The sequence below is a fragment of the Pteronotus mesoamericanus genome, unplaced genomic scaffold, assembly GCF_021234165.1.
Source record: "Pteronotus mesoamericanus isolate MK-2021 breed Mesoamerican mustached bat unplaced genomic scaffold, CSHL_Meso_final contig_502, whole genome shotgun sequence".
NCBI classification, from domain to species: domain Eukaryota; kingdom Metazoa; phylum Chordata; class Mammalia; order Chiroptera; family Mormoopidae; genus Pteronotus; species Pteronotus mesoamericanus.
The window spans coordinates 1,338,412-1,351,144 of NW_026555187.1; the positions used below are offsets into that span (position 1 = coordinate 1,338,412).

At 51.1% G+C, this 12,733-nt stretch overlaps 1 protein-coding gene across 3 annotated transcripts; it reads left to right on the forward strand.

Annotated features, from left to right (window-relative positions):
- Positions 1 to 5,602: 5,602 nt before the first annotated feature.
- Positions 5,603 to 12,733, forward strand: BABAM1 (BRISC and BRCA1 A complex member 1). Of its 3 annotated transcripts, none has more exons than XM_054578687.1 (9): positions 5,603 to 5,694; positions 6,586 to 6,926; positions 7,678 to 7,736; positions 8,376 to 8,496; positions 8,603 to 8,681; positions 9,560 to 9,584; positions 11,158 to 11,287; positions 11,458 to 11,544; positions 12,249 to 12,733. In XM_054578687.1, exons 2-9 carry the CDS (start codon positions 6,636 to 6,638, stop codon positions 12,450 to 12,452), a joined length of 996 nt encoding a protein of 331 aa, XP_054434662.1. In that variant the 5' UTR covers positions 5,603 to 5,694; positions 6,586 to 6,635; the 3' UTR covers positions 12,453 to 12,733. The 3 variants fall into 3 exon arrangements, with proteins under 3 accessions (XP_054434662.1, XP_054434663.1, XP_054434664.1); XM_054578688.1 differs by having other exon boundaries at positions 6,590 to 6,926; XM_054578689.1 differs by having other exon boundaries at positions 6,623 to 6,926.

The window sequence follows — 12,733 nt, forward strand, 5'->3', positions numbered from 1 at the left end:
CTGGCCCGGGCTGGCCTGGGAGGGGCCGGGAAACAGGAAGCCCCCTCCTCTGGTCACATGACTTGTTATTGTGCCGTTTCCTTCTCAGGGACAGCGCCTTCCTCCAGTTCCAGCAGCGGACATGTGCCTAGCTTCTGAGAGGTGTCCTTCCTCACCTCAGCCTCTGAGGCCACGGCCCTTCCACCTCTGAACCTCAATTTCCTTATCTGTGAAATGGGGGATAAATACAGCGTTTACCTACAGCGTCATGGAGTTTTAAAAACAGCAACCTGCACATGGCCAGGCACCATGGAGGAAATGAATCAGAACCATGACACGCGCCCTTTGTTCTCTATAACCTCACCTTGTTCTCCATTACCAGTCCCATCTCTGCTTCCTCTGCCAGCTGCTATTTCGCCGACATAAATGCTGAATTCCTCAGAGCCCACACGGTCCTTACACCCTGCCCCCTTTTCCTGCATCCACCTCTCGCGGGCTTTCTCATCTTCCCCACAGTCACAGTCCAACCCTCTCCCAGCCCACCAGGATGCCAGCCCACATCAATGTGACTGATTTTAAAAACCAGCAACTTAAAAGTTGCCACACGAAAAAACCCATATGATCCACAAAACATTTTCCCTTCCTTCTAAAGGTTTTATGATGCCTTGTAATCACTCACCGGTCTTTTATTATTAAACTTAAGTGACCAGCTGAGACAAAGGGTTCTGACACTATTCCTTCACCGGTGATTAAGGGTGCGGGGCAGGTTGGGGATGGTATTCATTTAGCCCTCTGAGGTGGCTGGGCAGACTTGGTGACTTTGCCAGATGCAGCTACCTTTTTGTCCACTGCTTTAATGACACTTCCCTCTCTGGGCTCCTCAGCGCCCCCATCCCCACCCACTCCCTCCCCCATCCAGGCCCCAAAGACAGAGATCTAATTATTCACTTCCTTTGCTCTTATACCTTCCATGGCTCCCTATTGCCCTTGGAAAACATTTCAAGCTCTTTTTCTTCTCTTTCTTCTTCTTTTTTAATTGATTTGAGAGAGAGAGGAACGGAAAGACAGAGAGAGAAATATCAATTTGTTGTTCCACTTATTTATGCATGCATTGGTTAATACTAGTAAGTGCCCTGACCAGGGCTCGAACCTGCAACCTTGGCATATCAGGATGATGATGCTCTAAACGCTGAGCTACCCGGTCAGGGAGCATTGCAAACTCTTCAACCTGGCATTCAAAGCCCTTAAAATTTATACCTGCTGCTTGCAACCATATATGTTCCGTGCTATAGCCATGATGGCCCCCTCCATGAACAGCTGAAGATTCTCAGTTCTCTCACGCCCCTGGGCCTTTGCCACGGGGTAACCTCTGCTTCAAACATCCTGTCCTTCCTTCTGCACTTGGGTTAACTTTGCAGACACGACAGTGGCCCGAATCTTCCCGGTCCAACTGACAGTCCCTCGGAGGATGAATCTGTCTGCTTATGGAGGGAGAGGAATTGTGTTCCTCTGACATGGGGGTACCCAAAGGCCTCGAAATCCTCACTCTTAAGACTTGCTCCAGCCATAGTCAACTGGGAGAGGCTCGGGCACTCCAAGGCTCTTCCGAGTCTCCAGACCCTTGTCCAGGCAGTTTCTTCTGCCTGGAATGCCTTTCCCCCTCTTGTTTTTCCAGCATATTCTCCATCCTTCAAGGCTCAGCCTACACAGCTCCTCCTAGCTGTCATTATACCAGAGCCTGGCTGATGTGGGCAGGCTTAACAGACGCTTCAAAATAAAGAAATGGAGGCTTCCAGTGGGGTTTTTTCCCCCTCCATTATACTTTGTTTTAATGACTCTCAAAATTCTGTGACAGATTTTTGGTCAAGTTGTTTCCATTAAAAAGTAATGATTTTAAAAACCAGCAACTTAAAAGTTGCCACACGAAAAAACCCATATGATCCACAAAACATTTTCCCTTCCTTCTAAAGGTTTTATGATGCCTTGTAATCACTAACCGGTCTTTTATTATTAAACTTAAGTGACCAGCTGAGACAAAGGGTTCTGACACTATTCCTTCACCGGTGATTAAGGGTGTGGGGCAGGTTGGGGATGGTATTCATTTAGCCCTCTGAGGTGGCTGGGCAGACTTGGTGACTTTGCCAGATGCAGCTACCTTTTTGTCCACTGCTTTAATGACACTTATGGCAACTGTCTCATGTCACGAACAGCAGGCGGCCCAGAGGAGGACAGTCAGAGAAGCTCTCAACACACATGGGCTTGCCAGGAACCATATCAATAATGGCAACGTCATCAAATTTCAAAAACTTCAGGCCACCTTCCAGCTTTTTCCCAGAACATCAATCAATCTTCTGCTTCAGCTCAGCAAATTTCCAAGCAATGTGACTGTGTGACAATCCAGCACAGGTGCGTACCTGGCATTGATTTGGCCTGGATGGTTCAGGATAATCACCTGAGCTGCGAAGCCAGCTGCTTCGACTGGTGGGTCATTTTTGCTGTCACCAGCCACAATGCCATGATGAACATCTTTGACAGGCGCGCCCATAACACTGAAGCCCACAGCGTCCCTAGGACGAGTGTTGCTCAGTGCTTCACAGTGCATTTCAACAGACTTTACTTCAGTTGTCACATTGACTGGAGCAAAGGTGACTACCAGGCCGGGTTTGGGAACACTAGTCTCCACTCAGCCCACAGGGGCAGTACTGATACCACCACTTTTGTAGATGTTCTAGAGGGGCAGACACAAGGGTTTGTAAGCCGTACGAGCTGGTGGCAGGATGCAATCCAGAGCTTTGAGCAGCATGGTTCCACTGGCACTGCCATCTTTCCAGGTGACTTTCCATTCCTGAACCAAGGCATGTTAGCACTTGGCTGCAGCATGTTGTCACCATTCCGACCAGAAATTGGCACAAATGCTACGGTATCGGGGTTGTAGCCAACTTTCTTAATGTAGGTGCTGACTTCATTTATGATTTCTTCGTATCTCTTCTGGCTGGAGGAAGGCTCAGTGGAATCCATTCTGTTAACAACAACCATTAGTTGTTTCACACCCGGCGTGTCAGCCAGAAGGGCGTGCTCGCAGGTTTGCCCATTTGTGGAGATAGCTGCTTCAAACTCACCAACACCGACAGCGACAATCAGGGCAGCACAGGCAGCCCGGAAGTGCCTGTCATCATGTTTTTGATACAGTCTTGGTGTCCTGGGGCATCAATGATGGTCACATGATACGTGCTGGTCTCAAATTTCCACAGGGAGGTATCAATGGCGATACCACGCTCCTGTTTGGCTTTCAGGTTATGCAAGACCCAGGCACGCTGGGAGGGGCCCTTTCCCATCTCAGTAGTCCCTGTAATTCTTTGACGTTTCACTTGTCGATCTCACAACATTTGTAGATCATATGACCCGTGACGGTAGACTTGCCAGGATCTAATGACAACAGTGTTTGATATGAGTCTTTTCCTTTTCCATTTTGGCTTAGATTTAGCAGTGTTTTTCATGAGACCTGTGTTCTGGTGGCAAACTCTTTGGAAAAAAGTCAGAGTAGTGTTTAAACAGTTGTGAGGCTAAGAGGAGAAGTGTGTGTGAAAAAGGAAGGGTGGTTTGAAATAGTTCTGGCATAGTATTTTTTAAACTTTTTTATTGAATTTTTTGGGGTGACATTGGTTAATGAAATTATACAGGTTTCAGGCATACAATTCTATAATACATCATCCGTATATTGCATTGTGTGTTCACCACCTCAAGTCAAGTCTTCTGGCTTAGCTTTTTTTTTTTTTTAAGATTCTATTTTTAGAGATTGGGGAAGGGAGGGAGAAAGAGATGGGGAGAAACATCCATGTGAGAGAGAAATGTCAATCAGGTGCCTCTCATTTGTGCCTGATGAAGGTTTGAGATGGGCGTCCCCATCTCAAACAACCTAGAGATCTGCAGCCAGAGCTGAGCATCCCCAAGCCCGAGAACAGACCAAACCACGAAGATCTGTCCAGAGTCAGGCATCCATGAGTCTAAGAGCAGACCAAACCCAGCAGTGAGACGGTCGGAGGCGTCTCTCACAGGCAAAACCCCGGGAAGGTGATACGCTTGGCACCAGGGTTTATGAAAACTAGAAGAGGGGTTAAGCTATCACTTTCCGCAAAGTGAGTGTTTTCGTTCTGAGATTCAAGGACTTACCAATTGCTGGCTGTAATATGGGGGTGAAGAGGAGGCTGTCTGCAGAGTCTGGAGAGACAAAAAAGAATAAGAATCCTCTCTCCAAACCTCACAGAGACAAGGTTGGGGGTAAGCCTGGGTCAAGCTTCCACTGCCCGCTGTTATCCTAGTTGCAAGACTCAGGAGGTAGAGGAGAGGGAGACAGAGAATACATCCTTATGGGCCACCAAAATGTAAGGGTGGTAGGTGATGCAGGCTGTGAAAGAATTCACAAAGAAGAAAATGCAGAGAGCAAAGTCTTTATTCACTTTCCAAGAGTGGAAAGGGGCATGGTGTGGAGAGCTACACCGGCACTGAGGAGTGGGGGCTTTGAGCTTTTATTGGATTATAACTAGATTATAAAAGGGTGGGGGGATTGCTATTGTGTGGCCCGGGCTGTTGAAAGTGTTGCAACACAGGAGGTTTTGAGTGGTTTTGCATAAGCTACAGTTCACTCCAATGTTATTTTTTGCCTTTGGCTGTAGGGGGTAGTTAGTCACGGTTTGCTCTTGCTTTTCCAGTAGTGTTCCAATCCTGGGGGACCTAAGCTCAGAAGAGCAAAATGGCAGGCATGTTTAACAAGGCCTGCTCACAAATGGTGCCACTATAGCAAATGGGCCTGGCTTTGTCCTTTCAATAAAATTGCAATTCTATAATACATCACCTGTATTTTGTATTGTTTGTTCACCACCTCAAGTCAAGTCTTCTGGCTTAATATTTTTTTTGTAAATATTTTATTTTATTTTTAGAGAGGGGGAAAGGAGGGAGAAAGAGAAGGAGAGAAACATCCATGTTAGAGAGAAATATCAATCAGTTACCTCTGTTTGTGCGTGACCATGGACAAACCAGACTGGGGTGGAACCTGCAACACAAGCATGTGCCCTGACCAGTAATTAAACCATCAACCTTCCGCTTTGTTGTACGATGCTCAACCAGTTGAGCCACAGTGGTCAGGGCCTGACTTAGTATTTTTGATTTCTGCAAATATATGTAAAATAAGATTTAAGTAATTGGGAGTAGCCTTGGGCCTAGGCCGCGCCCACCTCATTCCGCAAAAACCGCCCTTCACCCATCAATCAGCCTCTTTTAAATCCCGCCCAATCCCGTCCCACCTAGCCTTTCACCCTGTAAACTAAGCTTTCTCCATCGCTTAGAACCTAGTCCACAGAAAACCCCTTCCGCTTCATCCCAGCCCGTCACCGTAGAAGCACGGACCCGCGGATAGTCTGATTTTACTAAAAACAAAAACTCCGCCTCATCTTGCTTTTAGCCAATTACGTTCCGGATCTCGCCCCAGTCAGTCCCACTCCCGTCCATCACCTTCCAAACCCCACCTCCTAGAAGAGTCCAGCCTATCAGTTTCCAAGGCTCTGCAGCTGCGTCCTGTTCGCCGTTCCGGTCGCCCTACGACCTGCTGAACTACATTTCCCAGGAGGCATCGCGGCTGTGCCGCACCACGTCCGGCTGCGAAGATGGCGGCTTTGTAGCGCGAGTCGGCAGCTGAGACGGAGGGAGGCTTAGGCTACGGTGAGCAGAAGTTGGGTGTTGAAAGCGTAAGGGGCTTGTCCCTCGAGGCCTAGCTACCGTAGCCCCACAGACCCAGTCCCTCGCCTCCCGTGAAGCTTCCATCTCCAGCCCTGGTTTCTCCTGCGGTCTAGCGTCCATCCCTCTTGCTACAGCTAAGGTTTTGTTTTCCTTAGAGGTTGTGGGGGCTGCAAGGCGCTCAGAGACCACCCCGGGCAGCCCGCACCCATTGCCCAAATAGGCAGGCTGTTCCATTGGCGTTCTATCTTTTCTCAAAGAGACATGTAACACCCAAATTCGCACCCCTCCTTTGTGCAGACCCCTCCTAGGCAGTCCAGCGTCCACTGGGGAGAATCCCAGAGGTCATTATTCCTCTATTCACCAAACCCTTTTCAGTATCAGGTAACAGAAAACTCAACTCTGTCTTAAGCTAGAAACGAGAGTCAGTGGCTTATAGACTGGTTCCAGGTGTAGTTAGATCCAGGTGCTCAGAAGCCTGTCGACTGTTCTCTGGGTGAGCATCATCTAGTCAAGACTCTTTCCTCTCTTAGAGGCTAAAGAGGCTCCCTAGCAACTCCTGACTTGTATTCCCAGCTCTGCAACTCTAAGGAGCTGCTTTACCCTAATGGCACTATTGGAAAGAGCTTCTCGTCATTGGCCTGTATTGGGTTATGTCCCCATACCTGAGCCATTCGCAGTGGCCTCTTGTGCTCACTGGCTGGGGGTGGAGGTAGCCCTGCAGAGGAAAATAAGTCAGAGTGGAGGCTTAGCTGGAAAGAATAAAGGCACCCATTCTACAGATGAGCAAACTGAGTCTGTGAGAGGAGTGACTCAGTCAGTAATCAGCTAGTACCCTGTCCTGCCAGGTAACCAAATGTTTCTGAAACCCCTAAGGCAGGATTCTGGCTTCCCCCATCCCTGCTTCATCCAGCCACTCAGGAGCCATGGAGGTGGCAGAACCCAGCAGCCCCACCGAGGAAGAAGAGGAGGAGGAGGAGGAGGAGCAGTCAGTGGAGCCAAGACCCCGCACTCGCTCCAACCCTGAGGGGGCTGAGGACCGGGCACTGGGGGCCCAGGCCAGTGTGGGCAGCCGCAGTGAGGGCGAGGGTGAGGCGGCCAGTGCTGATGATGGGACATCCAACCCTCTGGGAGCTGGCCCCAAGCCTTGGCAGGTGCCCCCACCAGCCCCTGAGGTCCAGGTGCGGACGCCAAGGGTCAACTGTCCAGAGAAGGTGGTAAGTGGGAATTTGGCTGTTAGTTCTGAGGCTTTAAGAACCTTGGGTTAACATTTTTGCCTTTTGGGATTTGCCCTGCAAATAGCCCTTTTGTATGAGTTTCTTGGGGCTGTCACAACAAATTACCGCAAACTAGGTGGCTTAAGAAAGCAGAAATTTATTGAGAGCCCTAGAAACCAGAAGTCTGAAATCATGGTGGTGGCAGGGCCCCATTCCCTCCAGAAGCTCTGGGGAGGAGCCTTCCTTACTCTTTCAGCTTGGGTGGCTCCAGGCATCCTTGGCTTGTGGCTGCATCACTGCAGCCTCTGTCTCCACCTTCGCGTGGCCTTCCCCTCCCTGTCCTGTGTCTCCTCTTCTGCTTATCATAAAGACACTTGTCACTGGGTCAGATGATCTTATCTCAGTTTCTTTGTTTAATTGCATCATTAATGACCCTAATTCCAAATAAAGTCATATCTGAGATTCTAGGTGAACATATCTTCTGGGAGCCACAATTCAACCCACTATCCCTTTGTTTCTTTGTTTCTGTGTCACATATTCTCACTCATTAACTTGGACTCCTAGTCCAGTGCTCTTTCCCCTGAGTCACTGCCTTCCAAGTGGATGGCTTGGCTGGGAATTGGGGGTCATCTTACCACTTTTTCAGACACGCCTGCTTAAAGAGGGCCAAGCACGCGGGGCCTGGCGTTAACACCCCGGCCCAGGTGCTGTCGGTCACAGTGCCCTCACCCCGCCTCCAACTTCGTTGCAGATCATCTGCCTGGACCTGTCGGAGGAAATGTCACTGCCAAAATTGGAGTCGTTCAACGGGTGAGAGGGAGTTTAGGGCTTGAATGTGTAGCCACAGATGGGAGGAGCCCAGCCCGAAAAACACAGGGCTCTCTCTGAGACTTAGACCACTGTGGTCTGGCTCGGGGCCTGATGCTATCAGAGTATATATAGCAACAGGAACTGGTAATGGTACAGTGGTGGCCCACCAGGCTCTGTTCCAAGCATGTGAGAGCTGTCATGCACCACGTCACAGTAATGGCTTGGAAACTCAGAGAAGCAAAGTGACTTGCCTAAGACCTCACAGAATATGGCAGAGCCAGAACTCAAGCTAACCCCAAAGCTCTTGCCCTGAATGGGTGGGTTTCTGTGGGGTCAAGCAGCAGGGCCTGGAGAGGGCCTGACGGGCTCTGGGAGATGCTGCCTTGCCCTTGCTGGCACCCCTGGCCACCGTGGCTGAGCAGAGGTCTGGGAGGTCCTCTCAAGGATCAGATATGAGACCCAGGCTGGCCAGAAGGACCCATTTGGAGAGGGCAGGTCAGCTAGGTTAGGTTTTCAGCTGGGCTCTGCCACTTCCCTGCAGAGTGACCTGGGCAGGAGCCTCATTGTGGGGCCAGTGGAGAGTTCCTCAGGACGGAGCCCCACCTTTAACCAACCCCCTCACTCGCTGTCCCTCCCCAGCTCTAAAACCAACGCTCTCAATGTTTCCCAGAAGATGATTGAGATGTTCGTACGGACAAAACACAAGATTGACAAAAGCCATGAGTTTGCACTGGTGGTGGTGAACGATGACACCGCCTGGGTGAGGCTAGGGCACCCTGGGGTCCCCTGAGGTGGGGATGAGGCGGGGTGTCCTGGGGTCCTCTGGGGGCAGGGAGCACCTTGCTGAGGCCTATGCTTCCCCACAGTTGTCTGGCCTGACCTCTGACCCGCGTGAGCTCTGCAGCTGCCTCTATGACCTGGAGACAGCCTCCTGCTCCACCTTCAGTATCCTTCCAGGCAGGGGTGCCCGGTGGGGCAGGTGGGGAGGTGGGAGCTGGCCTGGCCTGGCGTCCCCAGAACCCAGGCAGCCTGAGCCATGGCAGGGGCCAGCTAGACCAGCTCGGGTTCAGTTCCCAGCTCTGCTGCAGCAAGCTGGGGCCAGTCACCTCTCTGGCTCTCAGTTCCTTCCTTCCCTCCCTCCTTTCTTCCCCCCTTCCTTCCAAGAGTTTATTTGAGCCAAACTGATGACATTGCCAGGAAGCAAGATCTCAGATGCTCCCCAGGCTCTCAGTTTCTTTATCTGTAAAACGGGAAGCAGAGAACCTCCTACCCCAGGGGTCGCTGTGGAGGAAAGTCATAGCACAGAGGCAAAACCAGCTGATTGGGACTCTGGATGTCAAAACCACACCCATAGGGGGAGCACACCATGCAGAGCCAGTTATACATTGGGTGCTCAATCAGTGGCAGTATGGGACCGAAAAGTCAGTCACCACTCCATCATACTTTATACTAATTTGAACATGCAAGGCTCACACGCAGCTCAAAACTTCAAGTATCATCCCTGTGAATTAGAAAACTGGAGAGTGTTGGGAGGAGAGGAACAGGGACACCGTGGCTGTTTGCTTGTAAGGAGAGTAGCCCTGGCCCTGAGGGAAAGGGGACTTTTTGAGCGACCGTGGTCCTCAGGGCATCTGATGCCACCCCCATAGTTTGTGATCTGCGCTAGGGAAAAGCAGGCTCAGAAAGGCGGCTAGGCTAGGATCACACAGGTTTCCCACACAGTGACACCAGGTTCGGAGGCATCTGGGGTCTCTTGGCATCCGGATAAAGAAAGTTGTCCACCTGTGCCCTGCCACCGGCATTCTCCTTAGCATCCCTGCCAGATATGGAAGGCCTCTTCAGTCTCATGTAAGTCCTCCCCTCCCTTTGTCTCGCCCTCTGCATGAGGCTTATGGTGGTCTCGTGGTCTTCCACACCATTGTTTTACCCAGGAGGCAGCATGCTGCTTCTATAAAAAGCCAGATAGTAGCCCTGGCTGGTGTGGCTTGGTGGATGGAGTGCTGGCCTGTGAACCAGAGTCGCCGGATCGATTCCCAGTCAGGGCACATGCCTGGGTTGCGGGCCAGGTCCCTGGTAGGGGGTGTGCGAGATGCAACCACACATTGATATTTCCCTCTCTTTCTCCCTCCTTTCCCCTCTCTAAAAATAAATAAAATAAAATTTAAAAAAGCCAGGTAGTAAATGTTTTGGCTTTGCCGGCCATATGGTTTCTATCATAACAACTGGACTCTGCCATCATAATCCGAAAGCAGCCGCAGACCCTATGGGCAGTGGGTGTGGCCCTGTGCCAATAAAACTTTATTGACAAGCACCAAAATTGGAATTTCATATCATTTCCACATGTCATGAAATATTCTTTTGATTTCTTTCCCTCCTATTATTTAAAAATATAAAACCCATTCTTAGCTTGTGGACCCTAATATTCCAATCCCCATTTTCTTTTCTTTTTTTAAGATTTTTATTTTTAGAAAGGGGAAGGGAGGGAGGAAGGGAAGGAAACACTCATGTGTGGCTGGCTTTCATGCGCCCCCTACTGGGGACCGTACTCACAACCCAGGCATGTGCCCTGACTGGCAATCAAACCAGTGACTGCTTGGTTCACAGGCCTGCACTCAATCCACTGAGCCACGCCAGCCAGGGCTTCCAATCCCCATTTTCAGCCAGTCCCTGACGCTGGGCACAGAGCTTGTGTTGCCTTTATCATCATTAACTTGTTAAAATCAACTCAGCAAATTTTGCACGTGAACCCAATGGATAAATTTGCAGTGGATAAGGACGTGCTGGGTTAAGGGGGAGTGGGGGTGCTGGTGGTTTTGCCAGACATTGCCAAAGTACCGTTCCAGAAATTGATCCTTTTTACCTCCGTGCTGCTCTGATAGTCTTTTCTTTGAGCCTTTTTTTCATTCATTTTCAACTCCCTCAATGATTTTATTTGTTCCTTTTACCTATTTTTCTATGAAAGGGTTGGCATTTTTCCTGTAGATGATCAGGTTTGCTTTTTACATAGGAAGGACCTTAGCCTTCTGCCTAGTGCTCTCTGCCCAGTGTGAGATCCAGTCATGGCTGAGTAGGGAAGTGTGTCTTGGCTTAGCATATAAGATTAGATCCTTGCCTAAAAGTTTCCTGACCTGGTGGGGGCAGGGCCAACCCCAGGTGATGCAGGACACTCAGGGCGGCCAAAGCAGGCTCCAACTTCAGGTTTAGCAAGGCCTTCCTGCTGGAGCAGGAAAGGTCAAGCAGAGGGTGAGGCTGAGGAGGCGTTCTGGGCAGAGGGAACAGCATGTGGGAAGGCTCAGAGGCAGCAGTGAACTGGGGAGGGGTCGGGTGGGGGTTTGCATGCCCAGCTCAGGAGCTAGGCTCTCCCGGGTGATGACGGAAGGGCCCCCCAGAGTGTGCTCTGACCTGTTCCCTCTCTGTGCAGCCAACAGAAGACCGAGCTGCCAGTCACAGAGAACGTGCAGACGATCCCACCCCCATATGTGGTCCGTACCATCCTTGTCTACAGCCGCCCACCCTGCCAGCCCCAGTTTTCCCTGACAGAGCCCATGAAGGTGACTGAGGCCTGGGAGAAGGTGGTGAGACACTGGGAGGGACTCTCTGAGCACAGGAGCTGGGGAAGCTGCTGGCCGGTTCCCAGAGTCTTAAGACAGAAGCTGGAGATTCGTGGTCCTGGGGGCACGGGGTGACCTGAATCCCAAAAGCTGGTATTCTTCCCCTGCAGAAAATGTTCCAGTGCCCATATTTCTTCTTCGATGTTGTTTACATCCACAATGGCGCCGACGAAAAGGAGGATGAGATGAGCTGGAAGGTGAGGCCGTGGCAGGTGGGGGTGGCCGGTGGGGGTGGATGGGGTAACTCAGAGCCCACCTACCCTGGGCCTGAGAGATCCCACCTCCTGGATCCTGGTCATTCAGTCATTGAACAGCCATTTCTGTACGTCCGCTGGGAACTCAGAAGGGCATTTGGGATCCTGCCCACTTCAGCCCCTACGCTTCCTGCTTCTCTCTCCTCCTGCCTCTGCTGTGGCTGCGCCCTCTGCTTGGAGCACCGTTCCCTCACTGCCTCCCCAGGCTCTGCTGGTCATTCCTGTACGGGCCCTGATCTAGCTGTGGGACCCTGAGTGAGCCATTTACCTCTCTGAGCCCCAGTTTACCCAGCAGTGAACAGGGGGAACAGAGACCAGCTCCAACTCATACCTCAGTATTTAAACCAAAAGTCCCTATTGTGGGAAGCCTTCCCTGCTCCTCAAGGAACATCAGCGTGGGGGCTGCGGGGTGGTCTGCATCCTACTATCTCCAGACTGGGGGCTCCAGGACTGAGACCTCTCGGTGTCCCTATGCTGGGTGGCTAGCAGGGAATGTTTGTTGAACACAAGAATGTTTTCTTCCTGGCAAACTCTTCTTCACCCTTCAAAACCCACCCCTGGTGCCCCCTCCTCTGGGATACCCTCCAGGGGCAAGGAAGGCCCGTCAGGGGAACCCTCGCCTGAAGATCTCCTTCCTGGCCCCACAGGACATGTTTGCCTTCATGGGCAGCCTGGATACCAAGGGCACCAGCTACAAGTATGAGGTGGCACTGGCTGGGCCAGCCCTCGAGCTGCACAACTGTATGGCCAAGCTGTTGGCTCACCCACTGCAGCGGCCCTGCCAGAGCCATGCCTCCTACAGCCTGTTGGAAGAGGAGGATGAAGCCACCGAGGTTGAGGCCACTGTCTGAACCATCCCTGCGCGTCCAGCCTTGTACAATGCAACCCGAGGCCTAGAGTGCTGGTTGTTAAACTCCGCTCCATGGGACCCTGGGGGACTTCAAGGACGCACTCAGGATACTTGGGAGCCCTGGAAGGAAACCCAGGATTCCAGAAATTATCCCAGAGACTGTGGGCACCCATTCCCCATGTTTCCCAGCTCACATCTCACTCCCCAGTTTGTCAGTTGTAATTTGTTCTTTCCTGTGTGATTTTTGTCATTAAAATAAAAATCTGAGAAGTCTCGAACCCA